The 26,288-nt window shown below is 39.9% G+C and overlaps 1 protein-coding gene across 8 annotated transcripts in view; it reads right to left on the bottom strand.

Moving 5' to 3' along the window:
• Nucleotides 1-2,399: 2,399 nt before the first annotated feature.
• RASAL2 (RAS protein activator like 2) overlaps nt 2,400-26,288 on the bottom strand; it is a 562,368-nt gene continuing 538,479 nt past the window's right edge. For 6 of the 8 annotated variants that reach the window (XM_077157101.1, XM_077157102.1, XM_077157099.1 and 3 more), the window contains 4 exons: nt 25,314-25,448; nt 23,664-23,866; nt 22,433-22,520; nt 2,400-8,130 (listed from right to left, as the gene is read on the bottom strand). In XM_077157101.1, the coding sequence (XP_077013216.1) occupies nt 7,966-8,130; nt 22,433-22,520; nt 23,664-23,866; nt 25,314-25,448 (591 nt within the window). In that variant the 3' untranslated portion in view covers nt 2,400-7,965. Of the gene's footprint in view, nt 8,131-10,445; nt 10,477-22,432; nt 22,521-23,663; nt 23,867-25,313; nt 25,449-26,288 lie in introns of all 8 variants that reach the window. The other 2 variants (XM_077157105.1, XM_077157107.1) reach the window with 1 other exon arrangement.

The raw sequence follows: 26,288 nt of genomic DNA, 5'->3' as shown, positions 1-26,288 counted from the left end.
TTTGGGTCTTGGCTTTGTATTTATTAGTTTTATGACCTTGGACAAGTAACAGCCTTTCTGAGCCTCAATTTCCTCATGAAATAGGAGTAATAATAGTAGTGCCTAACTTATATGGTTGGTGTAGTGATTAAATGAATAATTCCATATAAAGTGTTTAGCAAACTGGCACATAGTAAGTGCTCAATAAACTTTAGTTATTATCATTCTCAACATTATTAATGTAGTGTTCTGAATATACATTGGTACAGACTTTTCCCCCACTACTTTTCCTTAAAGTATGGTGGGATGGGAGATTGTGTGGAGAAAGAATTGCTCCTAAATATTGCAACTAAGGCCTCAAGCTGATTTTCAAACAAGGCCTAAGGACATATTTCTCACATATCAGAATACAACCACAGAATGTCAGTGTTAGAGAGTACCCTAGAGCTCATCTAGCCCAAATTATAATTTTATAGACAAGGAAACAGGTTGGAGTTTATCTGGCAGCTTACGGCAGTTTACTGAGGCCAAAAAAATAGCATCTAGGCAATTCATTATAGAATCTCACAAACTCCAGTTTCTAGAAATACTGGTAGTATTTGTGCATATGTATGTGTATGCATGCATGTCTGCCATAGGTAGGGAGAAAATTAAGAGAGGTTTTGGTGCATTTTGCTGTTAAAGGAAGAGCAGATGCAAAGGATGCAATTCAGCATCTGATGAATTTTTGAATGGAGTAATAAGACTGCAGTGCTGAGCATTAGATCTACAAAAGTCAGGCTCCTTCACAAGTGTCTCTCTGGTTAATCACAACCTGGTCTGGGAATCTTAATTTTAAGGAATTGATAAAATGGCAAATGAATCAGAGATCTTTTTATTTGAGAGAAGACAAAAAGGAATTTGGAGTTATCTACTTTGTAGATTTCTAAACGTCAAATGCACTCTGGTTCTGGCCTGAGCCCTTCAGAACTGTATGGGGTGTACTCATTGAAGCTTCTGATACCAAACCAGAAACCATCTACCCTCTGTTTTAAATGGAGTCTGTGGAAAAACTGCAGGCTCAAGACGGATAGTTCCACCTCCTCATCAGCTTTGTTGGGAATGTATAAATGAAGAGAACTTCTCTTAGAGATTTAAAGGATAGAATTGGTAGGGACAAGGTGTATGTGTGAGAAGGTAGAGTAAATTATTCATTTTCGTAGCATTTTTTATTCCAAATATAAGGCAACATATCCCATTCCCCAGGATGGGGTGAGAGAAAACATAGTAGCAGACAATGCTCAGTGCCTGATTTGGCTAATGTGAGAATCCCTGAAAAGGTTAGCAGAAAAAAAAGAGCCTGGCCTCAAACTTTAGAGAGATTCTATTTAAATGTTCATGGGTGGGGCTCAGGAAGCATCCTTACTTTTTTTTCTTAACTGCTCCCCAGTGCTTCTGATGAACAGTTAGGATTGAGAACCTGTGTTTTTAGTCATTTATTTCAGACTCCTTTGTCAAAAATGTTTTCAAGGGCGGGCCATGGTGGCTCAGCAGGTAGGAACGCTTGCCTGAGATGCCAGAGGACCCGGGTTCGATTCCTGGTGCCTGCCCATGTAATAAAAAATAAATAAAATAAAAAATTAAAAAAAAATGTTTTCAAATTTGGCTGACAAAAGTGATGTAAGTACTTTCCTGTTGGTGAAAGTGCTAATGATGAAAGGCAGGCAACTAAAGGGAGGCTAAAAAAATAAAATTTATGGATAATTAGAGGGGAGGACAGTTTAGGGCTAAGAGAACTAGGAGGTCACAACATAGCATTAACAGTTTCTCTTTTTTTTTGATGTTTCAGATCCAAGAAATCTTGTCGCTCATCTTAGGTCATGAGCAATTCAGGTTGAAATGGGTTGGCTTTGAAGTAAACAAAAAGTAGCACAAGCCTTGCTCATTTGGAGTGTCTTCACACAATCATCCCTAGATTTTGAGTGAATTTTAGTTTTTGAATTCCTAGTAGAACATATTAGAAATTACTACAGATATGCTAAGAGGCTAAATGGCTGAATTTCAAAGCTAAACCTAGCACAAGAGGAAACTACATATGAAACGTGCATACCTGGATTTTATAGAATGAAATAGGAAAGCAGGAGAAGACGAAGTATTTGGAATAATAACCTTGAATGGCAAGCAACAAAAAATCTGAACCAAGCAGCAAAAATCCTGAAAACAAATGCCATAACAAGCCCAATCCACTCTCAACTTCATCATCATTCTGAGGAACTACAAGAAGACAGCAGTGATGTAAGAAGCTAAGTAGGGCCATGCTTCCAAGTAAACTGGTGGACTTTCTTTACCAGCCACAAGGTAGTTTCTTGTTTTTCTCCAAGTGTACTAAGCACCGAGATGTGTGCTAAAAGTTAGGTAGTAATGTCAAATACAGTAGCAACGTAATCTGAAATGTTTCAAGTTTATTTGTATTCTTTGTAGGAATATCAATAAAAGACCTCAAACGTATCTATATCTGTACATGTACAAGAGCCATCAAAAATTATTCACAGAACAAAAATAAATCTTCTTTAGAACAAACCCAGGTAATGAAATGCCGATATGGATCTCACATATGGAACAATCTAAGTGCTACTAGCACAAAAATATGGCTTTAAAAATAAAATAAAATCTTGGGTTTTTCCTAAGTGTATTTCTCTTTCTTGAAATAAAAAATAAATTATTTAGAGCTATCGTAAAATAGTCATGTGTATTAACACACTCTTATTAAGGCCCTGGAGATGAGAAAAACAAAATCAAATTTTAGAAGGTAAATTCCTCACAGGTGTGATTCAAGTTAATGTGTTGTCTGCTTGAATTAATTTTAATATAACTAAGACATCTCTAAGCACCAGTCAAAATGTAACTTTACTATTTAGTTTACCGTTTCTATAGGATAGTCTAGGTCATTGAGTTCATTAGTATTTAACCTTTTGGTGAAGGGGGAACTGAAATTTTTCCCTTGGGAGTTTAGAAATGACATAAATTTGTACATATAAATATTTGTACCCACACATAGATGAGAGAGACCTTTAAATCAAAGCTTCTATGGAAAACTCTCTACAGCAAAAGATAAATCTGTTCTAAGTGTCAAACTAAAAAACTTCTAGGGAAAAATGAGAGCATTTGAAAGAAAAATAAGAATTGAGTAGGAAATTAGAATGCCTGCTGAAATATAGGCAAAACCTTCCATTTTCCTTTCCATGAGTGGCTCCTTGCATTTGCCAATTTGGTTGGGTTGGTGATTCAAACACCTGAGGATAACTGATCAGGAACCAAAAAGCCAGTTCTTTCTGGATCCAATTCCCAGATCAGTGATGTTCAGCTTTCCTTCTGTGGCTCCCCATGGTATCAATAATGACATCTGGGGTTCTTGAGACAATGTCAAACTAAACGAATTTCAAGTCACTTTTACATATATGTATACATACAACAGATACTGTACATTCTCAAGAGGAAAAAGGGACTGTCATAAAATATAACAAATTAAAGAAAGTTTGGGAATTATTGCTCTATAAAATGGATTAGCATTCAGAAAAAGGAAGCCCTAGGAATTTTGTATTTTGCGTGGGTGACCACCTGTTGTTTCCAGAAACTGTCATTCCATATATCTATGTATTTCAAGAGCAGGCAAGAGATATACATCCTCCTCTATTTACTTTGAACCTCTGGGCTATAATAGGCTGCTATGTATTAGTTCCCTTTTGGATCACCTATCTTCCTCAGGCTCTTTCATTTCTCATGAGATATTTATTTTATCTCTTGCAAATTTTATCACTTTTGTCCTTCCTAAATACAAGAGCATTCAGAACTGGGTTATGACAAGACAATGCAATTAGAACAACAATTATTCAAACAAGGAAAGAGATTCTATTTAAAACTTCAACATCCAAACACTTCTTGTTTTTAAAAACTAGTTAAGTAGGTCCTTTCATTTGACATAGTGATAAGAACCAAAGTATTCCAAATTCTTGGCCCCTAGGTAGAGGGTGGGGAGGCAACTATCTACTGCTGGGGCAAGCAGAGGATTTCACTATTGTACCTGTAAAAGGGCAGGACAATGGAGATGAAAGCCTTTTTGACTTTCCACAATCTATAGGAGATGGTGGCCTCAAAAAGTGTAGCTGAGAAATGCAGTGGTGCTAAAGCATGGGTTCGGGAGCTGCTGAGCTTGGCCTGGTGACAGGGTCTGCTGCTGTCAAGCCTGGGGCACAGAGTCACACTGGGATAGATGAAGGGACTGAGATAACCCTGGAGAGGGTTCCTTCCCCAAGCTCAGCCCCAGTTTTCTCAGGAACTCCAAACTGGAGATAACTTGAACTAAATCTAGATGGAAGGCAAAACACATACTAAAGCAGACTCGCTTGCTCACACTTGTCTTGTTCTGAGACTTCCAAAAAAGAACTCTGTTCCCACCCTGGTAGACCTCTTCAGGCTGAGACTGGAATAGCTTTACTTCTGAAGTCAAGCTAATTCTCAAGTGTATACAGTTAAGTCTGCAAATAGACAGCAGCTTTAGACAGGAAATCTTACTTTATCTTTCACTGTAAGTAACACAGTCCAACACTATCATAGGGAAAGATAGAAGCAGATCAATCAGAGAAAGCTAATTCTGATAAATTTGATACCAAATGAAAAAAAGCAAAGAGCTGTATCAGGTGATTACTTCATTTTACCACATTTTCCTTATAAATAGAGTACCCTAGACCCAAACAGTTCCTTAGTCATAGTGCCTGGAATACAATGTTTGTTATAGTTACCTAGTTAAAATCTCCCTTCTCTCATGGCTTTTTATTGCAGAGACTCAAGGAATATGATGGCCTGATGGAATTGTAACTCCTTTGGCTATTTAGGCCCAGAAAGCATATTGCTCTAGTGATATAAAAGGGGAATATGACTTTCTTTTCCTGAATCCTACCAACATTTAGCTGTCCTTATTAATAGTCAATCTGGCAGTAGGCTAAACAAGCACCTTGCATGCACTTCACCTGAATTCCAAATTCCTTTCTACCCCATCTTATCTTGCACCCCACAATGTGGTGATATATTGGGTCAAACAGGGAATATAAAACTTGGCCTTCTTAATCCCTCTTCTTCTCTTCAACCACATACAACTTCTTAGCACCAAAATGGGCTAAAGAAAAGCCAATTAAGTAAACACCTCCATAAAAATTAATTATCTGTTGTTGCTTTCTTCCATATTAAAAAAAAATATCTATAAATTGAAGCATTCTCTAAGTAAATAGTCAGAAAAAGATCTGGATAGGATTAGGCTCCAAGGATAATCTAAAATTTAACATCTGGCAACAATTCTAAACTTTCTGCTTACTTCTAATTTTATCTTTTTTTTAAGACTTTTCTCTTTCTTCAAGATAATCTGGTAAGAGGGTTATAAAATGTACCTAAACATTTTGGGCATTTTAATCCTCCAATTAATTTAGCCCTCTAGGGAGCTCCCAAAATTCTAACAAGACATATTGCATCATCAAAAAATAAATTTGACTTTTCTCTTTCCTTCCCCAATATATGTAATCTTATCAACCCTCTAATCCGTAACAATACTTGAGAGTTTCTCCTCAATGTGAGAGACTACCACATTATACATACTTAAAGCCGTTGAAACCGACAATTCTTTTACCAGGTTTTCTGCTGCACAACTGAAAGCTTTTTATAAAGAATAAGTTAAACATGGCTAGAGAAGAGAATTGCCCTAAATAAGAACAGACCTATGTTTATTTTCTCTCCTCTGTCAAAAAAAGGGCACTGCTTTAGAATCAGTAACTTTGTTCCTACTGAAGTGATCTACATTGTGCCCTCAGTTTGGAGGGAAGAGATAAAAAATTTGTAAAATAACTACGAAGGGTCAAGAAAACACACAAAAGCCTAAACATCTGGGTATTAAGTATGCAGGGCAGATAGGAACAATGAGAAGCTCCCATATTAGTCTCTGTCTGGTAGAAACAGGAGCTATGATGAAGGACATTTTTTTAAAAGCTGAAGGGTATAGGACCATGGAAAGATTGCTGAAATGCACAGGTCTAACACCAAGATTGCCTGGGAGAGAGCAGTGCTCAGGAGGTCAGAATTCAAGCCTGGGGCATGGAGAAAAGGAAGGTTTGGTGCCTACATACGACTTCACTCAAAAGAGGACACTATAAATGCCCTCTTGTTTCCTTAAAAATATTCTGTGATGTAGAAACACTCCATGCAGATGGCTCCCTCAAGTCTTTTTTGTCTTCCACTCCTTTTCTTTAACAAATTTCCTTAAAGTTTATAATTTAAAATAAATTCATTAACTTACTCGAGAAAGGTTGTTGCTTTCTCAATGAAAACAACTGCTTAGACCTTGCTAAAGAGATTCAGAACCCTTTAACATAACATCTGACAGCAGAGAAGGCCTGAACTTTTCCTATTTGTGCAGTTATATGTACATATGAGTGAATATATATGTATATATATTTGTATATATAATGTCTGCTTAGCATGTAATATTCCATACTTCTGATAATCAAGGTTGCATTCAGGATGACATTCCACACCTCTGGGAAAAAATAAATAAATTACTTTCCTTGACTTTTTCTGTCCTATAATATGTCCTATAATAAAGCCATGGATGACAAATGGTGAAACTGTTTCATTATAGCCTAGTCAACTACGAGTATGGGCATAATAACTCCCCCTAAAAATACCAGTTGGAATGGGCCATCCTTACACTTTCACTTTTCTTTTCTTATAAGAGTAATCATCAGTTTTAAAAGAGTGATGCTTCAGATTTGTATTTCCCTTCCAAATTTTACCAAGGGAACAGAGGAAGAAGAAGCAACTTATAAGTTAAAGATCCAGATGAAATTACTCTGCCTGTAGATTTTGAGTGCAATGGACAAAATCTTTATCCCAAACAAAAATTGTAGCTTGCGAATAGAAAATGATCTCTTTTTAAATAGGAAGTATTCAGAGATTCCTGTTATGGTATGGTTAGCCCTTTTCTGTGAGGAAGAAAGGGGATTTATTTCAATGGCTTATGGATAACATAATTCAATCACCTCTCCAGGGGAGAGATACCCTGTTGGTAAATACTGCTCCCACCACGGGGGAGGAAAGGGCAGTGGTGTGTAAAGATGAAGATAGTATGGAAAGATGCAAATATTTAGTTTTGTAAACTCTAAAGAGGAAAAGGAACACCCTTTATTACAATTGGGGCTAAAAAACAGTCCCCTATCTGAAATGGGAAATTCCCATTTGCTTAGACAGAAAGAAATAAACATATTGACAGGAGCTCAATAAATATCACTCCTAAAGTCCAGTTTTGATGCAACAGCTCTTATCTGTGTGCTCTGAGATAACAAATTCTCAAATCAGATTAGTGCCAGGTCAGAACAAGTCTTGATTGATAATGGGGTAAATTATTGTTTTGTTTGGATCTTGGTATTTGCATGTTTTCCTAAAGGACTAGGGGCCAGACTGAGGTTTTTAGAACTGGCAGATGAATCCCTGAAAGTTCATTCTGACAATGTCCTATTGCACTCCATGTGCTTCTATCAGTTAGATGCTTGGTCGCTACCTACTGAAACCATAGGCTCATTTCTCACACATAATTCCTACTTTTCCTCCTCTAACAACTGCAGTGCTTTCAACAAGAGAAAAACAATAATAAAAATAGCAATAATTAAAAAGGTAATCTACATTATTAACTTCCTTTTGGTATTTTACAGTGGCATTTTCTGTACATGGCCCAGAACTAAGTTCCCTATGTACACAGAGACATGGGAGGAAAGCATCGGCCTTGGAGTCAGCCATATGCCCTGAAAGACAAGGTTCCTTTCTTCATTCAAGAGTTTCTCTACACATTGCCATTCTGAAGTAGCAACAATCCTGTAAACCTGGAGGGGCAGGGTAAAGGGCTGGGGATAGGAGAGTGGGTAAATTTCCTTCTGTCTCCTTCCACAGTCTGAATATTCCTAAAGCCCATCAGCAGCTGCTGTTCTTGAATTCACCATTCTCCGTGATGGAAAGCTTGGTGGGATTGGTGGGCGAGATGCCATTGCGGACCTGCATGCTGTACCGCTCCTTCACCTGGGTCAGCGCGCTCATCAGTCTGGTGTTGGCTGAATCCAGGGACACGATCCGCTTTTCCTGCAACACACCAATCAAGGCTTTATTCAGGCTACGTGTAGGAAATCCACACCATTACATTCTCTTTACTGAACAACCATTCCAACACTTTTCATCCAACAGCAGTCCACATGATGCTTCCCAGACAAATGGAACGTCTCTGCCTCTTTCTGCACACTAGTTGGGTTTAGTTTCCCGGGGCCCAGTGGGTCTCCGTGTATTTTCTCTCTCTATTTTCCTTTCAGTATAGCAGGACTTGTTATTAATAATCCCTTGACATATTAGGATGTCATATAAAAATGATACCACAGTAAGGCAGCTTGACAGATGTGTCAAGCTGCCTTACTGTATTAAGTGCTTTTGGTCAAAAGTGAAACATGAAAATTAGGTGGCAAAGAAAGAAGCACCAGAGGTTTCATTTCGCGGAGGAAAAGTGCATGTGATCTATAGGTTCTCAGCCCCAAGAGAGGGCACATCAGTCACATTTGGAAATAATTCACATTGTGCTCAAAATTAAAACAATGCATGGTGGCAGTTTATAGTCACCAACAAAGTGAGGGTGCAACAGCAAGAAGGGAAAAAAAGCAGCCAAAAGCTCAGACCAAGGAGTTATTTGAATGGGGAGGGAGATATGGCTGAAAGGGGATGCTATCAACATAACACATGAAAACAAACAGAGAACACAAGGCTCCTAGACGCATTCCAGCTCAGAATTACTCCAGGAATCCCCAATAAGGAGATTGCTTTCATTTTGTTTTTGAGTCTCTGGGGAAAAAAAAAAACATCGCTTTAGTGTCATATTATTTTGGAACAAAGGATTATTGAAAACACAAAATGACCAACGGGTAAACGGGCAAAAAAATAGGCAGTCCAAAGGAATGTAAGATCATATAAAATTTTTTTTAAACCATCCCATCAAAATATTATCAGCCTCATAAACATTAGGATAGATACCCTAATTTTAGCTTCACCAGCTAAGTAAATGACTTCAGAACTTTCCGACATGTAGTTTCTGTTTTTCAGAATACAAATTAACCGAAGAAGGACAGTCTTTCCCAAGACCTTCTGAAATTCAGAAAATAGCACATGAGGAACGGCCCCAAAGACAAAAGGAGCATTCCTATCCTGGGAGTCCATTTACCCTGGGACCAGCATGGTAAGGTTTAGGCTTGGGTCAGAAACAAGGCATAGGGGCTAAGGGTTGGATAAGGCCCCTTGCTACTAAAGCAGTAACGATTAGGGCCATTGTACAGCACCACTCTGGAGGGAAACATGTTGCCAGAAAGCTACAGAGCAAAGACACTGCCTTTTGGGTGTAAATTTATGTATAACCATATAAATCAACAATATCAAATAATGCTTCCCTTTGCTCTCCTACTTTGGGGGAGGGCGTAAGTATCTGTATGGCAGGAGAATTGGTGCTTGTAGTTAAAAAGTACGAAAAAAAAAGTAGCTCACATTTGTTATTACTATTAAAATTTTCTTCCCTTTCCCTCATGGAGAACTCAGGTGGTAAGAAACATAAAATCAGTATTATTAACTAATGATTAATCATCCACTATAAGAAGATGTTTTTTACTTTGGTCAGTGAGTAACTCATTTAAAGACAGGCAAAATTAAAAGAAAGAACAATATGTGAAGCTTTAAGGAAAATTATTACTGGAAAAAAAAGTATTGCCAATGGAGTTTACTGTGATAACGATAAATCTTTTAAAAGCTAATAGGTAAAGATTGGCCAGGGGTCACCACAAAACAAAGGGTAGTAGTTGAACATAATATTTTCTGCTCATGGTTAGGAATAATCTCTAAACAGAATAAGTGGTAATTTCTTGAAATCATTAAGAAAGAAAAAGATATTTCAATATTGGGATAAATTATGAAGCCTTAATACCAGGGAAAGCAAGATTCCCCAGGGTTCACTGAAAAAAAAAATGAGGCAATCACGAAAAATGATTTAATTCTTAAAGAATAAAAAAGACAGCAAAGAATGATAGTAATGTATTGCCTACAATAATCCAATCCAAGCAACTCCCTTAATAAACAGCTGAAAGTTTCCAGGTGAAGAAACTCCCCTTGTAATTCCCCCTACTGCCAACCTCTCAAAATAAACCCAAAAGTAAAAAAAAAAAAAATCAGAGAGTTTGAAAGTTAAGTTGAGGTGGCAAAAGATGCTCTGACATTTTGATTCTGCCTTCATTGATAGGCAAAGCAATCTAGCCTTCCTGACATGAAGGATTTCAAGTGTAGGGAGTGGCAGGAGCTGGAATGTGTAGGAGGCCAGTGCACTGGACCAGGGCTGGGAACTGCTTGGCTACAGAACCGATGGGTTTACTTGCCTGTTTGCATAATCTCATCTCCATTTATGACCTGTAATTTAACACAGCGGAGATATCACTTGTAACATTAACTAGGCGGCTGCTTTGCTTTTCATAGGAAGAAGCTCTTCTCAGTTCTCCATCTGAGTCACAGATGCCTGGGAGTTACAGTGTCTATTCATTTTGGGGGACAAAAGGTGGCACATTCCCTAAGTCTGATTTAAAAAAAAAAACAAACGGTTCCTCAATTCCTTCATTAGGATTCCATGTCCATGCTACAAGGTCAAGGACAGGTGATTCTGCCACTAATGAGACTTACATCAGGTAGAGTGTCGCTGATGGAGTGAGCGCTCATCCTTTCACAGTTCCAGTAAGAAAATGGCAGAGCCAGGCCCACACTGTGGGCCTTGTAGCACGAAATCACTCAAGGAGAAGGAGGCTGATTCACTGACTAGTCTTTCTAGTCACAGGGTTGCTGCGAGAGATGAAAACCAGTTCACTGGCCACCTGGCCTTTAGTGTTTGGGGAAATGGTGGGCTCAGGTCTAGTATAAGGAAAACAACTGGACCAATTTCAGAAATTTTTATTTTACTACCAGTGACACCAAAGCAGATGTCAGCAACATGAAAGTATGGGTTACCTGACCAGGAAGCTTTTACCCTCAAACACGTCTTCATTCTATTAAATGATGCCAGGAGGGGTGCTCTGCTCCATCAGACACTTAAGAGGTAAGGTTTATCCTTACAAAGGAAAGGATTTGATGTAGAAAGTCATTCATTACAAAGGATGCAAAGATATCCAAAGATTCTGATGTATCAGTAAGCCAACAGCTGGAACTGGGTATCTTTCTCTTATGGAGATAATAATTTGTTCACTGTTTTTATTTATATTATGATTTGGCATGGTACAGTAGTTTTCAAAATATATTTCAAAGTGGAGTCTGTAAGTATTCTTTAGGGATCCATAGTGGGTCTCTGGTAATGCCTACGTTTGATTTCAACTAAACCCATTTGATCTATGAGTTAAGAGTGGTTGTTATTGTTGAATGGTCAGTGAGAGTGGTTGGATATTGATCTATGGAAGGTGCCTCTGGTTCCATTGAATAGTCCATGGAACCAAATCATTTGAGAACTGCTGCCTTGAGGTATGGACCCAAAATATTATCTAGTTTAGCCAGATCACAAGTCTGACACTGACTGCTGTTTCAGATTCCTTTCCTTGATTTTAACTTCTATGCCTATGACTCATGCTTCCTACCAGTCACCTTGTGCCAGATGTAAAAATAGGGAATGGGAGTGGTAGGGGTAGAAAGATTTAAAAGCTACTAAGGCTGAACTGACAGTCAATTGAGAAAAGGGAACTACTGTGCACAGAGCCATGTGTGCAGTATGTCCAAGCTCCCTCTTTTTAAGACTGGTACAGATTTCAAACCAGCTAAAATATTAAAAAGGTCTGTTTTATCTATTAGTACTAAAGCCTCTCCTGGTGTGGTTTTTAATGGAACTCTGCTTTATATTGTCATATTGAAAACCCAAAAGCAAACTTTACAACACTAGTTTTCCTGGATAAAATTACCTTCTTTATTAGGTTGCTTCTCTTACGCCTCTGAGAGGAATTTTTATGGTATATACAGTATGCTGGTTTGAATCTGTTCTGTACTGTTAGGTTGGGGGAACAGGGAAGGTCACCATGACTCGAGCTGTGTAAAATGTGCTGCCCCTTCTAGATGTCACCTAACCTCCTTGCTTAAAAACCGCCCGCACCAGGACCCAGGGGCGAACTCACAACTCCCTACCTTGAGTTCTGTGAGTTCTGCCCGGGAGCACAGGAATAAACTTGCTCACTGTAAGGTTTCTTGGTCTGCCTCTTCTCTCTTTTGACTCCTAAACCTTACATGTACCTCAGAAAAGTCAACTTTAATCCTTATTCAGTATTGCTGGGTGGCAGCTTTTTGATTGTTTCCATGGAGTTGTCTCTCCATCCATTTAAGGTGGGGTTGCTTACTGGAGTCTTTAAGAGGGAACCATTTTAGAAAAAGCTCTTGAGCCCATGCAGCCAGAGACCTTTAGAGATGAAGAAGGAAAATGCCCCTGGGGGAGCTTCATGAAATAAGAAGCCTGGAGAGAAAAGCTAGCAGATTTCACCATGTGCCCTTCCAGCTGAGAGAGAAACCTTGAACTTCATTGGCCTTTCTTGAGTGAAGGTAACCTCTTGTTAATTTGGACATTTTCACAGCCTTAGAACTATAAACTTGCAACTCAATAAATTCCCCTTTTTAAAAGCCGTCCTGTTTTGAGTATATCGTAATCTGGCAGCTTATAAACTAAAACAGATTTTGGTACCAAAGAAGTGGGGTGATGCTGCAGTTTGCAAATACCAAACATGTTGGAATGGCTTTTTAAATAGATGAGGGGAAGATTCTGGAAGAGTTGTGAGGAGCTTGATAGAGAGGGCATAAAATGCTCTGAAGAGACTGTTGGTAGATGTGGACTCCGAAGATACCTCTGATGAGGCTTCTGACAGAAATGATGAACATGTTGTTCCAAACTGGAAGGAAGGCATTCTTTGTAGATGGAGAGCAGAATTTGAGAGTGATGAACTTGGAAGTTTAGCAGAAGAAATTTCCAGACTAAATGTGGAAAAGGCAGTCTGGCTGCTCCTTGAAGCTTATAGTAAAATGTAAGAGGAAAGAGATAAGTTGAGAACTGAACTCTTGGGTACAAAGAAACTAGAAACTGATGTTCTGGAAAATTCTGGGCATCCAGAAAGGGAGACCCCAGAGAGTAGGGCCCCATGTGAGGATGTGACTAAATATGGAAGCAGTCAACCATTAGAGGACAAGCCAGGATTAGAGAGGGAGTTATCCAGGAAGGACTTGTAGAAACTCCTTTTGTCTAATGGGCATGATCTTTGCCTACTACATAGAATGCTAGCAAGAGTGTTGTGGGATCTATATAAACGGAGCCACTGCCAGTCTGAACTAAAAGGCTCAGAAAAGGGACAAAGTGAAGGCAAAATATCTTCAGAGGCAGAACCATGCAGGCTAAGGTCTGAAGTCAAGAAACCTCAGGCTAGGAGAACAGACCAACCCAAGTACTTGGAGAGGGTGAATTTGCCCCAAAAGCAAAGGGTGGGCCTTTTACCTCATTGCAGTGGAAGAGTTGTGCCACCTCAGGCTTTGGAGAGGGTGGAGCTCATTCCTTGGGGATTGGGGAAAGCCTTGCTGCCACCTCATGGAGGGGTGGAGCATGTGCCCTGGAGATGGCAGAGAGCCCAGGTGTGGCCCTGATGCTTGGAGAGGGTGGAGTTGAGAAAAAGGTAGTCTCCCCAATGTCCCCCAAGGCTGTATTCAGAGAGAAGCGGGCCCCTGCACAGGCCCTTGGAAAGGGTGGGACTGCCACTTTCTAAAGCCTCAAAGATAAATGACTCTCAGACTTTGAAATGTAATAGAGTTTGCCCTGCAGGTTTTCAATACTGCTTGGTGTTCCTTCTCACTTCTCCCTATGGAAATGGGAATATGTATCCTATGACTGTACCTCCTTTGTATGTTGGCAGCAAATAACTTGTTCTGAGTTTTACAGGTTCAAAGCCAGAGGACAATTTTGCCTTAGGACAGACCATGCCTGTAGCTGATTTTGACGAGATTCTGTACTGTTTCTGAGTTTGTATTGTTTAAGGCTTTCAGATATTGTTATAGAATGAATATATTTTGCATTTGGAAAGAACATGTCTTTTTGGGGTCCAAACTGTAGAATGTGCCAATTTGAATCTGTTGTGCACCCTAGAAAAGCCAACTTCTTTAATCCTTATTCAAAATGGCTGGGTGGGAGCTTTTTGATTGTTTCCATGGAAATGTGATCCAGCCATTAAAGATAGAGTTGCTTACTGGAGCCCTTTAAGAGGGAACTATTTAGGAAAAAGCTTTAGAGCCCTAACAACCAGAGACCTTTGGAGATGAAGAAGGAAAATGCCTCCAGGGGAGCTTCATGAAACAAGAAGCTGGAAGAGAAAGCTAGCAGACTTCACCATGTGCCCTTCCAGCTGAGAAAAAAGCCCTGAACTTCATCAGCCTTTCTTGAGTGAAAGTAACCTCTTATTGGTACCTTAGTTTGGACATTTTCAAGGCCTAAGACCTGTAAACTTGCAACTTAGTAAATTCCCCTTTTTTAAAAGCTGTTCTGTTTCTGATATATAACATTCCAGCAGCTTATCAATTAAAACATACAGTGAGATGACCTTGTCTCCACTACTTCAGGGACACCTACTCAAGATAAAAAAAAAACCAAAAAGACTAAGCAAGACAATTGCAGCAGACTTTTCTTCTGATCCTTAGGTAGTCTAAATATCTATAAACTATAGAATTCAAGAGTTCAAAATATTTCTGGGAGCCATGCATGAGAGGGCATCACAACTCACACTCAACTTCCAAGCCTAGTGTGTCCGAATGAGGAATATGAGGCCTATGAAGCATTCTTCCCGTTGCTTTGTTTTCAACTTCACTCCCACTTCTTTTGAAAAATAAATGCTAACCCACATTGACCCCGTACGGAAACCAGACTGGAGATGTTAAGAATATGTTGAAGAATACGAGTGTGTCATGGTCAGGTTCATGTGTCAACTCGACCAAGTGGTGGTACCTGTTTGTCTGGTTGGGCAAGTGCTGGCCTATCTATTGCAATGAAGACATTTCATAGAATTAGATTGTGAGCACATCAGCTGCATCCACATCTGATTCCATTTGTAATCAGCCAAGGGGAGTGTCTTCTGCAATGAGTGATAATCTAATCACTGGACGCCTTTCAAGGAGGATTCAGAAGAGACAGGCTCTCTTCCTGCTTTGGTTGGCAAGACTCTCCTGTGGAGTTCATCCAGATGCTTCACTGGAATCATTGGCTTCACAGCCTGACCTGTGGATTTTGGACTTGGCGTTCCCACGGTCACGTGAGACACTTTTCTAAATTTTATATTTAGAAAATAAAATATAAAATTTTATATTTTATAAAATTAAATATTTTATATTTAATTTGTAGGCTGATGAAGTTCAGGGCTTTTTTCTCAGCTGGAAGGGCACATGGTGAAGTCTGCTAGCTTTCTCTTCCAGCTTCTTGTTTCATGAAGCTCCCCTGGAGGCATTTTCCTTCTTCATCTCCAAAGGTCTCTGGTTGTTAGGGCTCTAAAGCTTTTTCCTAAATAGTTCCCTCTTAAAGGGCTCCAGTAAGCAACAGTGAGTGCTCCCTGTTGATTCTGTTTCTCTAGAGAACCCTAACTAATATATCTTGGTACCAGGAGTGGTTCTTAAGAAACAGAATCTTAAAAATGGGTTTTTATGAATGGTTTTCTACTCTGACTGGACTCAAAGGTTCTAAGGACTTTGATTCCCATAATCAGAATGACACTCCCAATCCATGGAGTGAGTTGGCAAAAGAGATAGTCAAAATATCACCATTTGATTCTCTTAATGCTTTGCTTGTACAAAGCCAGGCTCTGGGGGATAATGTTTTTGACACCTTTACAGAGTTTTGTGGAAATAAGAGGTATAGAGATGTTGGCTGGTTGTTGTTAGATACACTGGCTACATTAAGGAGTGAAAGGGATGGGCTTAAGCCTTCAAGTGAGAAGCTTAAGCGCCATCTGACTGATGTAGAAGCTTCTATGAGTATCCTGAAGGGAAATTTTATTTCCTGTAGCCGTAGACTTGAGATCTTTGAAAATCAGACTCAGAATCTTATTGTTGGAGTAGCAACTTTACAACATAAACTGAAATCTCAATGTTGCATGGTGTCTGCCATTAAAGTGAGGGCACTGATTGGAAAGGAGTGGGACTCTGAAAAATGGGATGGTGACATATGGATTGAGAAGGATATCAGGGGTGAGGGTGAAACCCTAGGTCATGCTGAGTCTTCTCCAGATAACCCTGTAATAGTCTGCCCTGAGTATATAGCCACCCCACCTCCAGCCAGCCTTGAGGAGTTGGCCACCCAACCTCCTCCTGAAGGGATTAGACCTAGAGTGATTAATCCTATTTCACTAGGTGAAACTGCAAATGAAGGCCCTGAAGCAAATGGCTTGGAAGATATTTCTAATTCTTTTCATGGAACACCTCCACCACCCCTCATTTTTTCTAGACCTATAACTAGACTAAAGGCCCAACAGGCCCCTAAAGGTGAGGTACAACGTATTACACATGAGGAGGTACATTATATTCCAAAAGAACTGTGTGAGTTTTCCAATTTATATAGACAGAAATGAGGGGAATATGTGTGGCAATGGATTTGAAGGGTGTGGGATAATGGTGGGAGGAATATAAGGCTGGATCAGGCTGAATTTATTGATATGGGCCCACTAAGCAGAGATTCTGCATTCAATGTTGTAGCTCGGGGGGTTAGAAAAGGTATTGACGGTTTGTTTGGATGGTTGGTTGAAACATGGATCAAAAGGTGGCCAACATTACCTGAGGTTGAAATGCCAGAACTGCCCTGGTATAATGTAGATGAGGGGATCCAGAGGCTTAGAGATTGGAATGTTAGAGTAGATTTATCATGCAAAGCCTGCTCTTATACCCCAGGAATGTCTGAAGGATGTACCTTTTACCAGAACAGTAAGAAATAAATTTGTGAGACTAGCAACATCATCCCTGAAGAGCTCTGTAGCTGCACTTCTCTGTAGATCAGATAAAACTGTAGGAGCTGCTGTCACTGAAATCCTCAAACACAATGGGGATGATGGGATCCAGAGTTGGCAGAAGCCAGGTGGCAGCACTTAATCGCCAAAGACAGGGCAGATGTGGCTATTACAAGACAGCAAACTCAAAGGAGGAGTCAAAATTATACGACTCACAGAGATTTGTGGCATTGGCTAGTAAATCATGGGGTACTTAGAAATACAACAGAAGGGCAGTCTACTAAATTCTTGTTCGAGCTGTATAAACAAGAGTTCCATGTCAATTGAACAGAAGTCTAGCCTGAATTACAAAAACACAGAGTCACAGCCCCTTAATCAATTTCCAGACTTGAGACGGTTTACAGACCCAGAGCCCCTTGAATGAAGGGGAGGCCAGGCCCCTTTGAGGGAGAACCTGGTTACAGTGCCACAAATTTATGCGGTTAATCCTCCTCCAAGCCTTCCCCGAGGAGACTGATGGCCTTTTACCAGGGTAACTGTGCATTGGGGAAAAGGAAATGATCAGATATTTTGGGGATTATTAGACAATGTTTCAGAAGTGACATTAATTCCAGGGGACCCAAAACATCACTCTGGTCCACCAGTCAGAGTGGAGGCTTATGGAGGCCAGATGATCAATGGAGTTTTAGCTCAGGTCCATCTCACAGTGGGTCCAGTGAGCCCCTGGACCCATTCTGTAGTTATTTCCCCAGTTCCAGAATGTATAATTGGTATAGACATACTGAGCAACTGGCAGAATCCCCACATTGGCTCTCTAACTTGTGCAGTGAGGGTTACTGTGATGGGAAAGGCTAAGTGGAAGCCACTAGAGCTGCCCCTACCTAGCAAAATAGTAAATCAGAAGCAATACCGGATTCCTGGAGGGATTGCAGAAATTACTGCCACCCTTAAGGACGTGAAGGATGCAGGGTGGTGATTCCCACCACATCCCCATTCAACTCTCCTATTTGTCCTGTGCAGAAAACAGATGGGTCTTGGAGGATGACAGTGGATTATCATAAGCTCAACCAGGTGGTAACTCCAATTGTAGCTGCTGTTCCAGATGTGGTATTATTGCTTGAGCAAATCAATACATCCCCTGGTACCTGGTATGCAGCTATTGATCTGGCAAATGCTTTTTTCTCAATAGCTATTAGTAAGGGCCACCAGAAACAGTTTGCTTTCAGCTGGCAAGGTTAGCAATATACTTTCACTGTCCTACCTCAGGGGTATATCAACTCTCTAGCCATCTGTCATAATCTTGTCCAGAGGGAACTTGATCATTTCTCCTGCCCACAGGACATCACACTGGTTCATTATATTGATGATATCATGTTGACTGGACCTAGTGAGCAAGAAGTAGCAACTACTCTAGACTTACTGATAAGGCATTTGTGTGTCAGAGGATGGGAGATAAATCCAACAAAAATATAGAGGCCTTCCACTTCTGAAATTTCTAGGTGTTCAGTGGTGTGGGGCATGTTGAGATATCCCTTCTAAGGTGAAGGATAAGTTGCTGCATCTGGCCCCTCCTACAACCAAAAAAGAGGCACAATGCCTAGTTGGTCCTTTTGGATTTTGGTGACAACATATTCCTCATTTGGGTGTGCTACTCTGGCCCATTTATTGAGTGACCAGAAAAGCTGCTCATTTGAGAGGGGACTTGAGCAAGATGAGGCTCTGCAACAGGTCCAGGCTGCTCTGCCACTTGGGCCATATGATCCAGCAGATCCAATGGTGCTGGAAGGGTCAGTGGCAAATAGAGATGCTGTCTGGAGCCTTTTGCAGGCCCCTATAGGAGAATAAAAACGCAGACCCTTAGGATTGTGGAGCAAAACTTACCATCTGCTGCAGATAACTACTCTCCTTTTGAGAAACAGCTTTTGGCCTGCTACTGGGCCTTAGTAGAGACTAAATGCTTAACCATGGGCCACCAAGTTACCATGAGACCTGAGTTACCTATCATGAGCTAGGTGTTGTCTGACCTACCAAGCCATAAAGTTGGGCATGCACACCTGAAAGTGGACAGCTGCAATACTATAACCCCTTTCTGGGGTGTCCTTGAAGGACAGTGGTGAGGGGGAAATCCTCTCAGTGGGCAGAACTTCGAGCAGTGCACCTGGTTGTTTATTTTGCTTGGAAGGAAAACTGGCCAGAGGTGTGTTTGTATACTAACTCATGGGCTGTTGCTAATGGTTTTGCTGGATGGTCAGGGACTTGGAAAGACCATAATTAGGAAATTGGTGACAAAAGAGGTCTGGGGAAGAAGTATGTGGATAGACCTTTCTAAGTGGGCTAAAAAATATGAACATATTTGTGTCCCATGTGAATGCGCACCAGAGGGTGACTTCAGCAGAGGAAGGTTTTAGTAATCAAGTGGATAAGATGACCTGTACTGTGGATACCAGTCAACTGCTTTCTCCAGCAACTCCTGTCATTGCCCAATAGGCTCATGAACAAAGTGGTCATGGTGGTAGGGATGGAGGTTATGCATGGGCTCAGCAACATGGACTTCCACTCACCAAGGCTGACTTGCTTACAGCCACTGATGACTGCCCAATCTGCCAGCAGCAGAGATCTACACTCAGCCCCCAATATGGCACCATTCTCCGAGGTGACCAGCCAGCTACATGGTGGCAGGTTGATTACATTGGACCACTCCCTTCATGGAAGGGGCAGCGATTTGTTCTAACTGGAATAAACACATACTCTGGATGTGGGTTTGCTCTCCCTGCCTGCAATGCTTCTGCCAAAACTACCATCCGTGGGCTTACAGAATGCCTTATCCATCGTCATGGTATCCTGCATAGCATTGCTTCTGATCAAGGAACAAAACTTCACAGCAAATGAAGTGCGGGAATGGGCACATGCTCATGGAATTCTCTGGTCTTACCATATTCCCCATCATCCAGAAGCAGCTGGATTGATAGAACGGTGGAATGGCCTTTTGAAAACCCAATTACGGTACCAACTAGGTGGCAATACCTTGAAAGGCTAGGGTAATGTTCTCCAGGAAGCTGTGTATGTTCTGAATCAGCGTACACTGTATGGTGTCGTTGCTCCCATAGCCAGGATTCATGGGTCCAGGAACCAAGGGGTGGAAATGGGAATGGCACCACTCACTATTACCCCTAGTGATCCACTAGGAAAATTTTTGCTTCCTGTCCCTGTGACCCTGAGTTCTGCTGGTCTACAGGTTTTAGTTCCAAAAGGGGGAGTGTTTCCAGCAGGAGAAACAACAATGATTCCACTGAACTGGAATCTAAGACTGCCACCTGGTCACTTTGGGCTACTCATGCCCCTGGATCAACAAGCCAAGAAGGGGATTGCATTATTGTCTGGGGTGACTGACCGTCACTATCAGGGGGAAATAGGACTGCAACTACACAATGGAGGTAAAGAAGAGTTTTCTTGGAATATAGGAGATTCACTAGGACATCTTTTAGTACTACCATGCCCTGTGATTAAAATCAATGGAAAACTGCGACAGCACAATCCAGACAGGACTACCAGTGGGTCTGAAACTTCAGGAATGAAGGTTTGGGTCACCCCACCAGGCAAAGAACCACGGCCAGCTGAAGTGCTTGCTGAGGGTAAAGGGAACATGGAATGGGCAGTGGAAGAAGGTAGTGAAAAATAAGAACTATGACCACATGATCAGTTACAGAAATGAGGACTATGATGCTGTTTTGTTCCTGTTACACTATTTAAGTTGTAAGATATCAAGTTCAAGAATGAATATTACCCAAGGACTTGCACGCTATTCTGGAGAGAGTTAATGTTTTTCCAGTTATATGCAGAACAGTTGAGTATTGTTAGGTGAAAGAAAAAAAATGTGTTTTAATGTTTTTTATTTACAAATTAGGTATGGTTTAAGGTAATAAATATAAGTGCCAAGTTGACAAGGGGTGGACTGTCATGGTCAGGTTCATCTGTCAACTTGGCCAAGTGGTGGTACCTGCTTGTCTGGTTGGGCAAGTGCTAGCCTGTCTGTTGCAATGAAGACATTTCATAGAATTAGATCATGATCTTGTCAGCTGCATCCACAGCTGATTCCATTTGTAATCAGCCAAGGGGAGTGTCTCCTGCAATGAGTGATGCTCAGTCTAATCACTGGACGCCTTTTAAGGAGGATTCAGAAGAGACAGGCTCTCTTCCTGCTTTGGCTGGCGAGCCTCTCCTGTAGAGTTCATCCAGACCCCCCATTGGAATCATCGGCTTCACAGCCTGCCCTGCGGATTCTGGACTCTGTGTTCCTGTGGTCATGTGAGACACTTTTATAAATTTTATATTTGCGAGTGTTTGGTTTCTCTAGAGAACCCTAACTAATACACTAGGGGCTCTAGTATGTACTGACTGCTGGCTGTTGTACAGAGAAGGGAGTAGAACATCTATGTATTTATTATGTTCCTTGCTCCAATTTTTATTTCATAGCTTTGGGGCATGATATGGTATTTAAGGGTAAAAATGCAAACCTGGCTGGGTTGTACTCAGGGTGGTGATACATTCAATGGCTAGAACTGTCACCATCAAAAAGCACTGGCTTTTTGTTATTTGTTTGACTCTAAGAAATACAATTTATTTTGCACTGACAAAATGAAAAGGAGTTAGAAATATTTCCTGCCTTTTGGATTTTGTGATTATTGGATTCAATAATCACATCTAATTATTGATGTGCCCCTGTGAGGTATTCTTGGTAGCCATCGCCTCACTGGTGTCACAGGTATAAGTTACATTGAGCAGAGTCCAGGTTCTGATTTCATCAACTTTTTCTTTATTTCTTTGTTTTTTTAAAGTTTTATCAGCAGAGGTGCTCTAAGCATAGTGTCAACAAAGAAGGGCAGCCAAGTGAATTCCAAGCAGCAATGCCAAATGCTGAACTGAAAGAAGAATGACAAGGAAAGATAGCTTCTACAGTCTTGTCTTTCCTCTGCAGTTCTGTTACTGTCTGGGGCTAGAGATTGATGGCACAGTGGATGTGACTGACAAGACCGTGAACATCACAGCCAAGCAATGGTCAGTGGAGGTCACAAGCCAGATACATGCAGTGTACTATTCACAGTCACACCCTTAAGGAATGCCTTCCTTTCCAAAAGGAAAGAAGTAAACCACATCATGCACTAGGCTGAGAATTGTCAAGCAACTGCACTAAGCACAGTAAAACTTTGCTGGATATTAGGAAAAGTAATAGAGGCCATGTGGAAACTCTTTTCGTCTTCAAAAATTATGTCAAGAATTTTTCAATAACCCATTTTCCAGTACCTGCTTTGCATTTGCAAGGGTTGGAAATTCAGGAAATAACAGTTACTATAAACAACTGCCTTCAACTAGACTCAGTGCTTGCTTACCTGTGCATCAATGATTTTCTGTTTTGCATCAATAACTGCTTGCATCTCAGCATGATCCTTCTTCAATTCCTCTTCCACCGCCATTAGCCTAGAATATGGCAGGAAGGACACATTAACATTGTTTCAATAGAGGGCTAGCTAAAACACAGAAAAAGAAACACCAAATTCATAATATTGCAATATTTCTTCTCCCTTCTAATAAATCTATTTTCATGGGCAAACATTTTTCCTTTCTTCTTTTCAAGAAGACAGACTTATCCAAGATTGACATCTCTACCTGTGATTGAATCCCATGCATTTCCATCTCCTCTGGCACAGTATTGCCTTAATCATTTCCTCCTTCAGGTCTCTCCCTCAGCATAACTTACTTTATCTTAATATATCAAACCAACCAACAGAAAACAAGCAACAATCTCTTATTCCCAAGTTACCTATATTTTTCTTTTCCTTTCACAGCCAAGTTTTCTTAAAGAGTAGTATCTAGTTTCTTTCTCATTCACCATACACACTTTAATCCACTGATGTTTTAACTCCATAACCCTACTGAAACTCTTCTCAGAACGATTGCCAATTACCTCTGTACTGCTAAAACAAACCTTTTCTGTCTTCAATTTACTTGACCTGTTCACAGCATGACAATACTGAAGCGCAGTGGTTAGGAGCATGGACTCTGGAGTCAACTGCCTGGGGTCAACTTTAACTTCCACCTGGGGTAAGTGATTTAATGAACTTGTGCCTGTTTTCTTTTATATAAACAGAGAATAATAATAATAATGCCTACCTCAGGCAATGAAGATTAAATAAATTATTATTTGTAAAGTGCTTAGAAAAGTGCTATGTAAGTGACTGGTAAAATCGACCTCTCCCTAATTCCTTTCTGTTCCCCTGGATGCCTTGTGAAATATTCAGTTAAAAGTCTTATACACTGAATATATAGATTTTTTTTAAACCCAGCTCTTTTCTAAGACTTCTCAAGTGAGTCTCTAAGTTTTTATTTTTTTATGTGTTACCAATAAAAAAACAACAGAATGCCCGCATTTTCATAGAGAGTGTGCGAAGACTTGATATCTAGGAAATTCTAAGAGATAGTCAATCATCACATTTGTACTTAGTGGCACAGAGTATATACAGAGTTGAAAATAACTTTTGCGCCGGTCCATTAACATTTTTTTTGATCATCTCACCAGGTCTTTGTAACTAGCCCACATCTGCCACCAAGTGGTACTCTGACCTGCTGATGATGCTTTTCATTTGGCTGTCTTTCTCTTCCTGCTGCCTGCGCAGGCGCTCCTCACTGTCCTCCAGTCGAGTTTTGTATTCCAGCAGCAGCTTCTGCATTTGCTGCTCCTGCACCAACAACCGCCGTTCATACTCCTCCAGCCGCCGGCTAGACACTCGCAGGCGCTCCTTCAGTTTAGTTATTTCCTGTTCATACTATAGCAGAGAAGAGGTACCAAAGACAAGGAGAGAGAAACTGGATTTATAGTGGTTTTAGAAATTAGTGATTTACTGTTTTATGAAAGGACCCCTAGGCAATGTAGTTGGATGCTATCTGAGCTGCTATTACATGTACCTGCTAATGTTCTTTAAAGTTATTAGTAGCCATAAATGTTAAAGCAGTTTTGTCCTCCTCCTAAGTTTACATTTTTAATCTTAACGTGGCATTCCAAATGTTTGCATTTCTCTCTCCACATTAAACTACCAGTTGGTTCAAGCCACATTCGATTAGGGATAGTATCAAATGGGAACAGGTTAAAAATATAGTAAATACTTAGAATCACCCTGTACAGAATAAGTAGCATTTCCATAATGTTAAGCCACTAAATCATTAAATAGACTATTATAGAAGAGTAGGCTTTTGCTGTTTTCTCTCCAATTATAAAACTGTAAAAGATTTAGATATTCGCACTAAGCAAAGACCTATATGCTCTCTAGGATTTATTAATATTGCTTTCTAGCCCATTTTCATGATGTGGTGCATCTGTCCAATTTGGTATCACCTGTTGGAACATAAATGTCTGTTTTCTCACAAAGTAGCTTCATGTGAATTAGGTAATTCAATTGGTTCTATTGCCCTTTCTTTTCCTGAAATTGCATGGTTGAGGTCTGAGGACACTGAAAGGTAGAATTTCTAGGTAAGGTGAGAAGCATAAACATCTGTTTACCTAACATCATGGTCTTAAACTATACCTGATGTCAAGATAGCAGTTTTTATGATAATTGTAAGAGGTGGACTCTTCAGTAAGTATAATAGTGTAACCCTGATAAGAAGATGCTAGTTGTCTGGTTGTCAGTTAAATGAAATAATGCCACACATAATGCCAAGATTCTTGTTTGATAAACTTTGTTTTATCTGTTAATTTTTCTTAAAAAACAAAACAAAATATCTGCTCCAAAGAACAGTTATTAAATGTGTTCTTAAAAATTATCTATAGAGTGGAAGTTCTCTATCCAGGAAAGGTTTAAAAAAAAAAAAAGACAAAATTGTTACCAAGATATAGAAAGAAAGTCTAGTTTTAGGGTAATTTGGTTTTTGATGAAGACTAACAACCAGTTTTTAGGAACATTAATATTTATTAAGATGACTAGAATGAATAGCAGAGAGTTCTTTAAATAAAGGCAACCTACTTTATATAAAGAAATAAGGAAAGAAAGGAAGGAAGGAATTATAGCTAAAACTCCCAGCATGATGGACATTTTCTGCATATTTTCAATACAGATACTACAGACTCATTCATTACAGACAGATACGTATATGATGATTAACAGAAGAGGAAGTGTTGAATGGAGGTGGAAGAGCTCATGTTCTTTGTTAGATAACCCTACTTAGTAACCTATGACTTGGGGGGTAATTAAGTCAATAAAACAGACTAGGTTCTACCTTCTCAGCATGCTTGGCATCATCTTGATTTTGCTCAGTTTCCTCCACATCATCTTCATATTGTCCATTGTTCAAAACCCAGGCTGCTGTTCTTTCTACAGGGGACATTGTGGCGGAGTCCACAGGTGACTGAACCTGCATCAGAAATAGCTATTAGTATTTCCCAAAACAGTTCACCCATGGCTATGTTTCACAAATAGAGTTATTCTTGGAAGAGATAACTGTGATCCAATTAATTTCCACCTCAGTTTTCTAATAAACATTCTCAAATCTAAGCAATATTTTATTAAAGCTAGGGATGGAGGATGAGACTACGTATTTGTATAAGAACAAACTAGTTTAAATAGAAATTTGCACGCATTACATCTATGAACATACCTTTTTCTCCCTAAAGAAGACCAAAGCCTTAAAACTGTTAATTTGCCCAAAGATCCACATGCTGTTGGTACCAAATTGCCTACTGAAATTAAGATGATGATAGACTGAGAAAAGGAAAGCATGATTTGAGGGTTGATTGCTCAGGTGAGATCACATCTGTTTAATCCAGAAATGATCAGGAATTAAGGAATTGACTGGTATTAAACAAACTCACAAGGTGCTTATTTATATGTCAGAATATCAAATTCTTAATTTTTAATTAATCATGTAGAGAAAAATAAGGATAAGCAATTCTGGTAATTTTTCAGAGCACTGACTTCTTGATGGATTAAGGTCACTCAGGAGCTCCTATCTTTGACGAGAATGTTCCTTTATGAATATAGGATCAAAACAATGGATGCTAGATAGTCTAAGAAATATTTCCAAAAAGTTAGGATAGCTAGGTAAATTTCTCTTTTCCGATAGAGATACACAGAAAGAGTTGTAGTGTAGTGATACTCTGCCACTTAATGGTTAAATCACACAATCTCTTAAATATTATTTTCCAAACCTATGGATTACCACTACAACCTATCCTGACCATCTCATAGGGCATAG

This window comes from Tamandua tetradactyla, chromosome 4 (genome assembly GCF_023851605.1).
Source record: "Tamandua tetradactyla isolate mTamTet1 chromosome 4, mTamTet1.pri, whole genome shotgun sequence".
Lineage (NCBI taxonomy): Eukaryota > Metazoa > Chordata > Mammalia > Pilosa > Myrmecophagidae > Tamandua > Tamandua tetradactyla.
The sequence above is the reverse complement of the archived record's forward strand: the minus strand, read 5'-3'. Positions and strand labels throughout refer to the sequence as shown.